The sequence below is a fragment of the Dendropsophus ebraccatus genome, chromosome 1, assembly GCF_027789765.1.
Source record: "Dendropsophus ebraccatus isolate aDenEbr1 chromosome 1, aDenEbr1.pat, whole genome shotgun sequence".
NCBI classification, from domain to species: Eukaryota; Metazoa; Chordata; class Amphibia; order Anura; family Hylidae; genus Dendropsophus; species Dendropsophus ebraccatus.
The window spans coordinates 80,134,180-80,149,243 of NC_091454.1; the positions used below are offsets into that span (position 1 = coordinate 80,134,180).

The window sequence follows — 15,064 nt, forward strand, 5'->3', positions numbered from 1 at the left end:
TATAGCACTTTTTTTTAGAGTTTTATTCTACACATATGCACAAGGTATATATTTGTGTCTCAGGAAAACACCTATGTCATATACACTCTTGCAAGGGTCCAACTATGGTACTTGTATATCTGTATAGCACTTTTTTTTAGAGTTTTATTCTACACACATGCACGAGGTATATATTTGAGCTTAAGGAAAACACCTATGTCATATACACTCTCGCAAGGGTGACAGTATAGTACTTGGATATCTGTATAGCACGTTTTTGTTCTGTGCACCCTTTGCTTTCCTATGCCTAATCTATCTACCTATCTATCTTTCGCCTTCTCAATCACTATATGTTTCTCCTCTCCGCTTTCCTAATAATCTTTTTGTCTTTGCTTTTGTACAATATCTTCTCAGTACAGCAGCGTGCAGCAGCAGCGTTTTGTCACTGACAGTTTCGGGCATCATGTTTGGATATGTTTCGGGCATCATGGGAAAGCGCTTTTCCTACCCAGAACACTTCCTGCTTTCAAAAATGGCGGCTTCCAAAAATCTTTCTAAAATGGTGACTTCCAAAAATCCGAATCCGACCGGATTCGGACTTTTGGAAAAATCCAAACCAGATCCCATACCTGCCGAACCGGTTCGCTCATCTCTATCGGGATGATGATGATATTGGTTATTCACTTCAGCAAATAAATAACATTGGTATAATCCTCCAAGTTGTCTAATAAAATAATATATTACAAAATGATAGCTCATCAAGTTGTACATATATATATATATATATATATATATATATATATATGCCATTTAGCAACAATAAAGTTTACATTCATGGCATATCACAATACATGATTTTATGTGTTGCAGGACGTAAGACCATTTTGTAAGTAAATTTATTTTGCCTTGTAGATCTATGCAGTGAATAGTGCTGGGGCTGGACCAAAGTTCCAGATGAAAATTACCACTGATGTAAAAGGTAGTATAAAGTATTTCTTATTTACATATTTACATCCATACAGCATAAGTGAGTGAATATAACTACTCTAGATACCTACGATATTTATCTTGTGTAAGCTCTGATATTGGTGTTAAAGGAATAATACATTGATGGTCACTATGAAGGGAAAATACATAAATTTAGGACCTTTGTGTATCCCACCTTAGAACCTCTAAACAAAGAGGCAGCAATGTTTGTCAGAGCCATGGCCATACTAATTTGTCTGGGCCTGGAAATGCAATCCAGCCTACTCTAGTCAATATAAGCAACAGGTGTGGACCCACTGTGCCACCCAACTGGTTTGGCTTCAGGACACTCTCAAGGGCATTGTCTAAGCAACACACCTGGCTTTCACTATTAAATCCACATATGGTGATCTTTGCTGCAGATGGCTGGAGGCTACCATTGAGTGCAACAAGTGTAGATGGTGACTGCCCTAGTGGACCAAGAGATAAGAAGTCTAGGACTTACAGCAGAAATTCATGCTCTATTTAGAAGTAGTTATAATGGTTAGAGTAGGCAGTGCAGGCTCATGGTAAGCAGTCTGGTTCAAATAGGAGAGGCAATATAGTTCAGAGGACCAAGCAGGAACATAGGAAGCAGACCAAAAAAACTGAGGACACTGAAACAAATCCATTTGCAGAGATGCATCTTTACTGGAACACCATAGACCCATTGCCAAGGTAAAGTGGAGCAGCTGCCTGAAATAACTAGTAATGGTGGTTGATTAAAAAGGGAAGCATTAAGATGCCCTTTAAAAATCTAGAAGGGAGCACTCACCCTATGGGCAGAGCCAGAAGTGGCAGTGACAGAAGCAGATACATAGCAATATAAAGGTACATGTACCAAGTGGCATAGCTTAAGGTAACCCAACAGTTATAGATGCTGGACAAAGAAGTATGCAAGTGGGAGTAGACTACCAGTGCTACCGTCTTCTTTTCTCTCTTAACACCAGTTTTATAACTATTATAGTCATCTGCTCCCTACTGACTCATGTGCTTGTGTAGTACAGAGCAAAAATCATAACGCAGTCTGCATGAGCCTGTGTGGGTTACTGCATTAAAAGGAATGTGCTGTATGGCATAAAAAATCTGTATGGCATCATATTGTTTCAGTTGGGGTGTGCAAGTTCCAGTTGAATGCCATTAATACCATATTTGGAGTTTGCATGGTCCTGAATACATCCTCAGTGTTTGAGGCCAAATTGAGTGTCATCTAAAACAGCATTTCTCGGCGCAGAATTTAAAGGGGTACTCCGATGCTGATATAAAAAACAACAAAAAACAATCAATGAACCATAAACATAGTTTTTACATTTACCATTCCTCCTGAGTCTGTCTCCGTTTGAATTTCCTGCTGTTTGCAGGTCCCTGAAGCTCCAGTTGGTGGCTTCATTTTTTCTTCACTTCCTTGTTTGGGCTTTCCCATGATGCATTTTGTCTCCTGTGGTGTCTAACTGACTCTGTACAACTGTTAGATGGCTTACAGGTTGCTCAGCTGAGCTGAGCTGAGCAATCTGAGTCATCTGACAAGGGGAGGCTTGCCTAACAGGGCTTAGACCCGCCTCCTTCTTGATGATGTCATTGTCACAAAATGGTTGCCATAGAAAAGTCTGGGGTCAACAGTCATTAGGTAAGAATGAGTTTACTTCACTTGCTGGTGGGGGATTGAGTGGGGAAAAGATAGGGAAGGTGGGTACATAGGTGATTGAAGCATAGTACAAAGTTATATAACTTTTAGAACTGCCAAAAGGGCAAGATTTCCTCAGTATCGCACTGGGAATATAGTTCACATTTTACCAGGCATAGCTGTGGGTGTTCTGTACGACAGATCTTAAAGGGGTACTCCAGCGGGGGGCATTTCTTCCTGGGAACGAGGAGGAGGTGGCTGAGGGAAACAACGTCCACTCACCTCCCCGGTTCCAGCAGCGGGTCCCACATCCCGGTTCCTGGCCGCTTCCTGGTGTCTGACGCGGGCCCGAGGCGTGACATCTCAGTTCCGCTCAGCCAGTCAGTGACATAGGCGGGATCCGGTTCAAGTCCGCTCAGATCCCGCCTCTGTCACTGACTGGCTGAGCGGGCGTATCGTCTCAGGCCCGCGCCAGGCACCAGGAAGCGGACGGAAACCGGGGACCAGAGCCGGGGAGGTGAATGGACATCATTTCCCTCAGCCACCTCCTCCCCGGTCCCAGGAAAAAAATGCCCCCCCACTGGAGTACCCCTTTAAAATCATGGAGAAAAGTAGTGAACAATTATTGCCTTGATTAAATGTAATAGTAGTATTGGTTCATTACAGAATGTGTTTGTGGATTTATATAAATGTAAATGTACTTTATCATGTTTTAAGCACCTTGACCAGTTTATCTTTATTAAATATGTTTATACTTTTTTTTTTACTCCCTTTCTCCAGAGCCACCACGTCCTGTAATGAAACCGGTGCCTATTTATGATTCCAGTGGCAGTGTTATGGCTACCTCCACCACAATCACCATTAAAATGCCGGTATGCTACTTCAGCGATGTCAACGGTCCAATTAAAAAAATTCAGATTCTTGTCTCAGATATAGGAGGTAAGGAAATGTTCCTCAACAGGCACTTTGTTTTCAAAATATATTTTATACAGACAAAATCTTTGACATTGATTATGTTTCTGCCATAAAAAAAGAAAGTTTGTGCTTGCAAATTTTGCAGAGTGTTTTCCTTTCTTGCTTTTGGCAGATGTTGGATATTTGGAGCTCATAAGGTCCAGATGTCACCAGCTGCTAGCTTATAATGGCAGATGTAAATAATGGAATCGCAACAGTGTGAAATGCAAAGGGTGCCAATACTAAAACTGCCTTGTCAAACACACAAAATTCCAAAATGTGGCTACAGTCTATTCAAACGCATTTTTTTGTCTGCACGTGCACCTACTTATCTGCCATGCACATATACATGTGTATGCCTCTGTTGTGTTCTTTTCAGTGTACCAATGTAGACTTAAGAGCGTCTTGAATGTCAAAGGAATGGACTTGTAGGAAAAAAAATAAATAAATCTATCCTAGTTTTAAAGCAGTGCTTTCCTTTTGAATGGTAGTTATGTGCCTATCCTATTAAACATCTACATTTACAGCTCCTCTTCCTGCATTGTCTTATCTAAATTGTACATTAATACCACTGTCAGTCAGTACCTGGTGTCACTAGGGGAGTTGAGAGAGTGTCCGGTGTCCGTACGGTGACCGCACTCTGAACCGCTGCGATCCTGGATGCTATATGCAGCCTGGGACCACGGTTATTAGTGGGCGCGGTCCGATCGCCGTTCCCACTAATTAGGCATTTAGATGCAGCTGTCAAAGTTGACGCGATCGCAGAGGAGCGATCCCTGCTTCCTGTCCGGCCCGGGGTCTGTGCCATAATGTCGCTGATTCCGGCTCGGTAATCTATTGCTCTCGGCTGTAGCAGCCGAGAACAATAGAACACAACATCATTGATCTATGCAGTATATCTATACTGCATAGATCTCAATGAGAGATCAGTGTGGCTATACTAGATGTCCTTCAGGGGGACTTCTAGTAAGTGTGTAAAAAAATATATACAATTTTTTTTACTAATAAAAAATCTCCTTCCCTAACAAAAGTCTGAATCACCTCCCTTTTCCCATGTTATAAATAAACATAAATAAATAAACACGTTTGGTATTGCCATGTGTGTATTCGCCTAAACTATGAAATTATTTAATTCCTGATCTTGCACGGTAAACAGCGTAAGCACCCCCAAAAAAAGTGCAAAATTGTGCATTTCTGGTCACATCAAATCAAGAAAAATTGTGATAAAAAGCAATCAAAAAGTTGCATATATGCAAACAAGATACCAATAGAAAGTACACATCATGGCGCAAAAAATGACACCTCACACAGCCCCATAGACCAAAGAATAAGCATGGTAATAGAGCGATTTTAAGGAACATATATTTTTTAAAAAAGGTTTTAATTTTGTAAAAGCCATCAAATAAAATAAAAGTTATACAAGTTACATACATAATCATACTGACCTGAGGAACATATATAACATGTCAGTTTTACCCTAGGGCGAACAGCGTAACCCCCCCCCCCCCCCCCCACACACACACACACACATACACTCAAAATTTTTTTAATTTTACTGCTCATATAATTTTTTTCTGGTTTCATGGCATATTTTCATGGCAAAAATTACAACTGCCATTGCAAAGTACAATTAGTGGCGCAAAAAATGAGGGCTAATCTGGGTCTCTGCTTGCGCTATGGCCTTATATACACGAGGGGGGAAAACAAATGCGCAAAAATTTAAATTGGCCCGGTCTTCTAAGGGATAGATAGATAGATAGATAGATAGATAGATAGATAGATAGATAGATAGGACCAAAGTTAGATTATTTTTTTAAATAAAGCATTTTTTTTTTCAGACAGTTTCCAGAAAGGTAATTTGCAGGACTGAAAATGCAAGTTAATAATTGAATAATCAACAAGTCACTCGAAAGCTGCAATTCATGCATGCTGGGGTTAAGAATGCTAAATTTTCAAAGACAGTAAAATAGAGATTTACTTGTGAGCACTGCTGCTATCAGATGAGCACAGGTTGTATGAAGAGTTAATGTTCATTTAAAGAGTACCTGTCACTAATAAAAACTTTTGATATGTCAGGTGTTTAAAACCTGACCAATCCTCTCCCCACTCTGCGTCTGCCTCTATAATTTTGTCAGAATAAATTGTAACAAAAAGACAATAAGAGATTAGGAAGAAGCATATTGACACCCAGTTGAATCACCCATCACAGCTGTATTTCTTTATTGTCACCTTTATAAACTGCTCTTGTTTTGAGTTTTTAAAAGGGAACTATAAACAGATTAGATGAATCTAACCTGCTTAAAGCGTAACTGTCATTTCAGGGCCATTTTTTGAAAACATTAAATATCAACAGTTCAAGCGATTTTAAGATACTCTCTAATAGGTTTTATAAACCCAAAAGAGTTTCCTTCTGGACTGAAAAAGCAATCTCCCAGCCTCCCCCCTCACTTCAGAAGAAGCAGGATTTCTCTGTCCATTATGTGGCTATGGAGAGGGGAGGGGCTGTTAGGAGTGACTGATCACGGAGCAGTCCTGCACAGCACAACACCCTGCAATCTTCTCTCAGTAAGATCATAGATAAGCACTGACCTTTCTGACCCCAGAATCCTGCGTTTTAGGTGCCCAGACAGTCTACAAACAGCTGACCTTCATGTCACCTCTTCCTGCTCCCTGCTCTCCCTCGGCCCCTCCCCCCTCCATAAGCATAGAATGGGAGAGCAGAGCCCGTCTTCACTGGCTTCTCTGTAATGAAGACGTGTTTGCCTGATAATGTACAGAAAAGAAGTCAGGGGGGGAGGCTGGGAGATTCCTTCTTGAGTACAGAAGGAGGCTTTTTTAGCTGATAAAACCTATTACAGAGTTTCTTGAAATCGCTTATACTGCTGATTTGTGCAATAAAAAAAAATATGACAGTTACGCATTAAAGCCTTTTATTGCTCACAGGGCATACACACCTTCCTCCTCTGTGCCGTTCTTGTGCTGTTAGTAGTTAAATAATCGGTCTGAAGCGTTGTTAGCAGCACTGACCCCCCCCCCCCCAAAAGCTTGAGCCGCACGCTTCTTCTAATGATAATCAATGGAGCAGGTGGGTCTGACCCTCTAATGTTCCACTGATTACCTGGTATTTCATAATCACTATTAAATTTGTGGATGCTGTTGGTTAAGAACCCTGACCTAGTATCAAGCATTAAGGTGATAGAGATCCTATTTATTTTAATCCAAGTTTTAAGAGATTTGATTAGGTTTCTGTTCAGTTCTGCTGTTGTATTTTAATTTTTAAATTAGTCTCTGTGCTCTAGAACTCTGTGTCACTTAACACTTTGCTGTACTAATACTCTGTTTCCCTGAAAATAAGAAAGTGTTTTATTTTGTTTTTTGCTCCCAAAGATGAGCTAGGTCTTATTTTCAGGGGATGTCTTATTTTTCTATAAAATAGAATTTACATTTATTGTTGAGCACAAAAAAAAAAAAAAAAAAAAGAACATTTATTATGTACTGTACAGTCTGGAGACTGTACAATCTTCCACAGCACTTCCTGAACCACTTGTACAGCAGGAACGATATTGCAGCTTCTGGCCACCAGAAGGAGCTTATCACAGCACAGCAGGGACAGCGTATGGTATGGTGGCAGGTGACAAAATAATGGCAGACTGTGGTAGCTCTACATCTGGCCGTACAGAATAGTGTTGAGCTGATCTGTTAAAAGTGTTCGAGTCGGCAACTGAAAGATTTGGCATTTGATTACCGGTGGCTGCAGAGATTGCATGCCACCCTAGGGCTGCCAGAAAAACATGGACATAACCGTAGGTTGTATCCATGTTTTCCTGGCAGCTCTAGGGCGGCATGCAATCTCTGCAGCCACTGGCAATCAAATGGCGAGTCTTTCAGTTGCCGACTCGAACACTTTTGACAGATCAGCTCAACACTTGTAGAGAACAAAAGGAATGGCAGCAGGCAATGGGCTTCTTGATGCCTTGCCTGCACATATACCGTACAAGTAACGGCCGCAGAAGTGAACATCAGGTTTATCCTCCATGCAGCTGCTCTGCAATGGACAGTGAAGTAGGGGCTAAAAAGAATCACAGCTGCATGCCATAGTGTTACATAGTTAATACGGTTGAAAAAAGACACATGTCCATCAAGTTCAACCAAGGAGGGGATGGATACAGGGAAGGGGGAGGGGTGATAGGTTCTATACATATGCATGTATATTATTTTGCTCTAAGAACTTGTCTAGCCCTGTTTTTAAGCCCTCTACTGTTGTTGCTGTGACCAGATCCTGTGGTAGACTGTTCCACAGATTCACAGTTCTCATGGTAAAGAAGGCTTGTCGCCTCCGGAGATTGAACCTTTTTTCTCCAGGCGGAGGCAGTGCCCCCTTGTCCTTTGAGGGGGTTTTACCTGGAACATCTCTTCCCCATATTTCTTGTAGGGGCCATTTATATATTTAAATAAATTAATCATATCTCCCCTTAAACGTCTCTTCTCCAGACTAAACAAATGTAATTCTTTTAATCTCTCCTCATAACTAAGATGCTCCATTCCCCTTATTAGTTTAGTTGCCCGTCTTTGTACCCTCTCCAGCTCTAGAACATCCTTTTTATGAATCGGGTTCCAAAACTGGACAGCATACTCCAGATGAGGCCACACCAAAGCTTTATAGAGCGGTGATATTATATCCCTGTCTTTTGAGTCCATGCCTGTTTTAACGCATGACAATATCCTGCTGGCCTTAGAAGCAGCTGACTGACATTGTGTGCTGTTCTGTAGTCTATTATCTACAAGTACACCCAGATCCTTCTCCATCAGCGACTCTCCCAGAGTAACTCCCCCCAGGACATATGATGCATGCGGGTTATTAGTACCCAGGTGCATAACTTTACATTTATCCACATTGAACCTCATTTGCCAAGTGGACGCCCAAACACTCAGTGTGTCTAAGTCATCCTGTAACATCTGCACATCTTCCATAGACTGTACTACAAAGCTTGGTGTCATCCGCAAAGATAGAAACATTGCTGTTAATTCCATTCTCAATATCATTAATAAACAAGTTAAACAGAAGAGGGCCCAGTACTGACCCTTGGGGTACACCACTTATTACCGGGGTCCATTCGGAGTAGGAATCATTGACCACCACTCTTCCAGAGAATACCACCTTGGAGGTCCTTCCCTTCAACTTAGCACCTAGTTCTCTAAAATTATTTTTAATAGACCTCCACCTACCTTGTATCCTGTCATTGGTTCCCACATGGACCACGACAGCTGGGTCATCCCCAGCCCCCCCAAGTAATTTATCCACCCTTTCCACCACATGCCGAACCCTGTTCTGTTTGTCGCTCATGCTTTCAAACAATAACTTTGCTAGGTCTTACTTTCAGGGAAAGCCTTATATTTAGAAATTTATCAAAGAAATCTACTAGTTCTTATCAGGGTATAATATTTCAAATAAACTTTTTGAATCTTTCAAGTACTTGTGGAATAAACTGTAGATAGCCTTTAAAGGATAAAATTGATGCATTGCAGTGTGTCTAGCACAAGTCTGATAGATGGTGCTTGACAAAGATTCAAAGAAGCCCAAAGAGAAAATACAGATAAGGTCTGCACTACAGTAAACACAGTAACAGTCTTCCCTGACTGTGTCAGAAAGGGATTAATTCTATCTTTTTTCATGCAGGCAAGCGTCCACAGGGCCTCACAGGGAATGTGTCCTGTGTTCTCATCACTAAACCCTCTCCAAACTATCCTATTGGTCCTAAGCTCTACCCTTCACTTACATCATGGCATACATGTAAGGGTTACACACGAGCCATCACTCAAAACCAAATGAAACTAGCACATGCGTAACATTGTTCAGTAGAGAAGGTTGCCTGATGGTCTGCTCAATCTGAACTCCCTGTAGTTACATTCTTTTCTACAGGACAGTGAAGACTTTTAAACTAATCTGCCAGGAATATTAGAAAAATACAGGAATATGTAGGGCTGATTACCGTGCTTGTGCTAGTACATGCCAGAATCCCCTAGCAATTAAGAAACAGGCATAAAACTGCTAATCTCTATAAACTTAAACTTAACCTTTGCACCACTACCGAGGCTTACAGGTCACGGCTTTGAGACAAGCTGTAATTGAGAACCTAAGTCTCTGGAGATTTTTCTGAAGTGACTACAAACTGGAAAGACAAAAGAGAACCCTTAAATATTCATCAATAATGTGTTATTCCTGACTATATTGGTATCCCTATATTAGTTCCTTCTTTATTTTTTTCTTTTTGTGGCATTGTCATTAACAAATTTACTATTCTTACCACTTTATACAGTGACGGGAAGGAAAGGGGGATTTTGCTTAGTTTGCACAGCTTTTGTAGACATTGGTGTTGGGCACCATGTGCATATGCATTGCCCCTGCAGTTGCATCTGAGTGTCCTTTTTTAAGTGAAGCATTTGTCGACCTTGTGTATGTGCACTGCCACTGCACTGCACTGGGCTATCATGTGCAGTCCCATATCGTATAAATGTAGTTGCAGTCTGGTATGACCATGCATATCTGGTATGATGTTGCTGCTCAAGACCCCCATTTTTGTGATTCATTAGGGTCCATAGTAGTCGGGCTCCATCAATCATTTATAATCTATCCTCTGGATATGTCAGAAATTGTAATCCTGGCATAAAAATAAGTCGTAAGAAAAAAGCCCTTGTTTTTGTGTCACCATATTCTAACAGCCAAAACTGTATTTATAATATGATTTAACAAGATTTAGTTTTTATTGGTACCGTTTTAGGGTATATTTAACTTTTTGATCAGATTTGACAAAAAAATTGTCAAGATGCAAGAATGTTTTTTTTTTAATTTTTGTAAAAATTATTTTAAGGCATTCGCAGTGCTGTGAAAACGAGATGATATGTTTATTCTTTGGGTCATTATGATTATGATAGAATATATAGTTTTTGTTTTACTAATTTTACAAAAAAAAATAAAAATCCAAAAGCCATAATGTTTACATTTTTGGCTTACAGGGTTGTGTGAGGGTTGTGTTTTGTTGGATGAGCTGTAGTTTCAAAGACGTCCATACGTGAACGGTGCCAATATCATGGTTTGGCCTCCGTCTGCAATGGCAACCCTTGATGAGTTGCAGAGAGAGCCCATCCTCTTGTCAACACTCCCAGGTCCTGTTCACAGCAGTTGGCTGTCATCCGGTCACATACCCGGCTCTTCCAGCTACAACGGCACGGCTGAGTGATTGCCATTCCCCAGTCACTGATTGGCTGAGCAAGCAATCACTCAGCTGAGGATGGGACATTGCAGCTATCAGAGCTGCAGCACCCCGGCTTCTGTAAACGGGACCTGGGAGTGCGGTACAGAGGCACAAGGAGGAGAGAGTTTACTTGTCTATTAACCCCCTGCTTGCCTGCCATTTTTAGTTTTTGTGGGACGTCTTCTTGATATTACAAAGTATATAAAAATGGCACTGAGGATGAAGGTAAGAAACTTACTGTACATTCAACCTCAATGCCCCTGGTGCTATAGGGATATATCAGCAAGTTAGATGCCTCTAAACTGCTTATAGTTTCCCTTTAATGCAGCCTATAATCATGTTTGCCTTTGCAACAGCTATTTGACTATTGCTACAATTCAGTTTACTGTAGGGTAATATTTCTAAGTCTTTTTTCATGTCAATTCTACCCCGTGTTTCCCCATTCAGTATGTAATGGTGACATGTATTGCACTTCTCAAGTGCACAACTTTACACTTATCAGTGTGAAGCTTCATTTGCCACTTCAGGCCAGTGCAGTGAAGGGACATTGTGTCTAGATGTACCCTCCACATAATAAGCCCATGAAGAAACTAATATACAATGCATTATTCATTTAATATGCAGCATCCAATCTGTTTACTGATGGTTTTGATATAGGTAGAGTAATTTAGCTGAAAAATAAGTAATACCAACAAAAAGGTTACAATCATGTATTGGGTTACATTATAAAAATCATTTATTCTGTTGTATTTCCCAAACATGCATTCTGTGAGATTTAACCCTTAGACGACCCAGGGCGTATAGTTACGCCATGGAAGTCTGTCCCCAGACGACCTAGGGCGTAACTGTCGCCCTGGGTGTTTCTCCAGCTATGAAGCGTGCTCCGGAGCGGAGCGCGCTTCATAGCCGGTGGGGGCCGGCTGCAATCAGCAGCCGGGACCTCACCGGTAATGACACGCTGCAGCGATCGCGCTGCCGTGTGTCATTAACTCCTTAAACGCCGCGACCGCGGCGCGACCGCAGCGTTTAAGTGTAAGTGACAGGGGGAGTCCCCTGTCACTTGCCGATCGGGACCCCAGCAGTGTGACTGCGGGGGTCCCGATTGGTAAAACAGACTGCCGGAGGTCTCTTACCTGCCTCCGTGCGGTCGGATCGGCGATCTGCTACACTGAGCCTGCACAGGCAGGCTCAATGAGCAGATCGCCGATAACACTGATCAATGCTATGCCTATGGCATAGCAATCATCAGTGTACAAATCCAAGTACTGGATGTAAAAGTCCCCCAAAGGGACTTCAAATGTGTAAAAAAAAAAAAAGTTAAAAACACTAACACACAACCCCAAAACCCCTCCCCCAATAAAAGTTGAAATCACCCCCCTTTCCCATTATATAAATAAAACATATAAAAATAAATAAACAAATAAACATATAATATACTGTAGCATGCGTAATTGTCCAATCTATTAAAATATAACAAGCGTCATTGTGATCGGTAAACGGCGTACACGAAGAGAAGGAAAAAAGTGCGCGGATTACCGATTTTTTTACATTATATATAAAAAAAAATAATAAAAAGTGATCGAAACATCTGATCTTCACAAATATGGTATTAATAAAAACTAGAGATCATGGCGGAAAAAATGACACCCCATACAGCCCCATAGGTGAAAAAATAAAACCGTTATAAGCGTCACAATAGTCCCATTTTATTTATAATTAATTGCCAAAAAAAAAGGATTTCATTTTAAAAAAATATATAACATTAGAGAAGCTGTGTAAACCTGCATGTGGTTGTGTTCGGACTGACCTATAGAATAATTGTATCATGTCGCTTTTACCATATAGTGCATTACGTAGACACAGGAACCCCCCAAACGTTTCCATATTGCATTCTTTTTTGCGATTTCACCAATTTATATCTTCATAAATAATATATTTGGAATTCCAGCATACATGTTATGGTAAAATGAAAGACGCCATTACAAAGTACAACGATTCCTGTAACAAATAAGCCATTACATGGCCTTGTAGATAAAAAACTGAAAGTGCTAGAGCTCTTAGAAGGGGAGAAGGGAAAAACGGAAACACTAAGATCAAAATTTGCGCGGTCCACTGGGTCATTTTGGGCCTGGTCCTCAAAGGGTTAAAATTGTCACATAATTATTTGGGAAGAATTATAAAAACTGTTTTTCTAGAAATACACATGGATGACCAACCTTTAGGATAGACCTTCATTATGAAATCAGTAAGTATCCAACATACAGGACCCTCACCCATTAGCAGAAGGAAGGGTCTATGAATAGGGCTAAGCTGCAATACCAAGCTCAACCAAGTGGACAAATGCTTTTCTGTGTCTGGAAAACACTGAAGGGCTACAGTACTAAAACAAGCAACAGGGATTCTTCAATATTGAAAACAATAGCATTGGTGGCCTGTCCTAAGGATATTTTTAGCATACCATAAGGAGCATAAACATTGCATGCCTGCTGGACATCTAATTGTGAAGGGACTACTGGATCCCTAGTCCAATAGGAGGCATCAATACACCAAAATACAACTAGGGGTGCCCATCCCCTTAAACACCTATGTTCCCTATTGGTAAAATATAACTTTTAATAATATCCCTTAAAATTGAACAAAAAAAATGCACAATGTGAACAATGAATTAAAAGGCTACACACTACTTGCATAAAGTGCTATGATTACTTGCACTTTGCCCACAGATGCATCTAATAGGAGAGACACCACAAGTCAGGCAGTACCCCGTTGGGGTTACCGTCAATTCAATTTACTAGCATGTCGGGGATAAAGCTCAAGACACCCCGATAAGCATTGGTGCTCTTTGCCGGTGCACTAGAGTAATTGACACAATAGATGGGTTTGCCTGTCTAGATCCACAGGAGCAATTTAGCGTGATACGCTCTGCTGAACTAACCCCCCATTTTTTAAATTATAGTGTCAATTCTAAAGTCAGATAGTGTGTAGTATTAAAAGGCCTTCAGTCTGACATCTTTCGTCACTAACGTGACTTTTTTAAAGACTGTGGCCATGCATCAGCGGGCAAAGTGCAAGTAATCATAGCAATTTATGCAGGTAGTGTGTAGCCTTTTAATTAACTGTTCATTGTGTGTTTTTTTTCTGTTTTTGTTCGATTTTAAGGGATATTATTAAATGTTATATTTTACCAATAGGGAACATAGGTGTTTAACCCTTAGGCGACCAACACCAACAGGTGTTTAGAGCTGGGCCGCGCGGCCACATGTAGCCCGGGACCACGGCTATTAGCGGGCACGGTCCAATCGCCGTGCCCGCTAATAAGGTAATCAGATGCAAAGATGACAGCTGCATCCGATTACCTGATGCAGCCGTTCCCTGGTGTCTAATGGCGGAGATCACCCCCCCCAAGACGTCCTGGAGGAGTGATCCCAGTGTCCTCACCCGGCCGGGGTCTGCTCCGTAATGTCGCTAATCCCGACACGGCATTCGGTTGCTTCCGGCTGCAGCAGCCAGAAGCAATCGAGTGCCTATCTCATCGATCTATGCTGTATATCTATGCAGCATAGATCGTAATGAGAGATCAGTGTACTTATACTAGAAGTCCCCCATGGGGGCTTCTAGTACAGGTGTAAAAGTTAAAAAAAAGTGTCATTAATAATAAAAAGCCCCCCCCCCCTAATAAAAGTCAAAATAACCCCCCTTTTCCCATGTTATGAATAAAAATAAATAAATAAATAAACATGTTTGTTATCACCGCGTGCGTAATCGGCCAAACTATTAATATATCACATTTCTGATCTCGCACGGTAAACGGCGTAAGCGCCCAAAAATCCCAAAGTGCAAAATTGTGCATTTTTGGTTGCATCAAATCCAGAAAAATTGTAATAAAAAGCGATCAAAAAGCCGCATATGCGCAATCAAGGTACCGATAGAAAGAACACATCATGGCGCAAAAAAGGACACCTCATACAGCCCCATAGACCAAAGGATAAAAGCGTTATAATTATGGGAATGGAGCGATTTTTAGGAACATATACTGTATTTGTTAACAATGGTTTGATTTTTTTTACAAGCCATCTCATAATATAAAAGTTATACATGTTACATATCGTTGTAATCGTAACGACTTGAGAAACATAACAAGTCAGTTTTACCCCAGGGCGAATTGTGTAAAAAAAAATACCCTCCAAATAAAATAAATGCGTTTTTTTTTCCAATTTCACCACACATAGATTTTTTCACTGGTTTCGCA

General features: G+C 40.9%; 1 protein-coding gene across 3 annotated transcripts in view; it reads left to right on the forward strand.

Annotated features, from left to right (window-relative positions):
- The window catches only part of PTPRQ (protein tyrosine phosphatase receptor type Q), a 284,668-nt gene that overhangs the window by 202,546 nt on the left and 67,058 nt on the right, over window positions 1-15,064 (forward strand). For all 3 annotated transcript variants that reach the window (XM_069973994.1, XM_069973980.1, XM_069973987.1), the window contains 2 exons: window positions 892-958; window positions 3,389-3,547. In XM_069973994.1, the coding sequence (XP_069830095.1) occupies window positions 892-958; window positions 3,389-3,547 (226 nt within the window). The remainder of the gene's footprint in view (window positions 1-891; window positions 959-3,388; window positions 3,548-15,064) is intronic.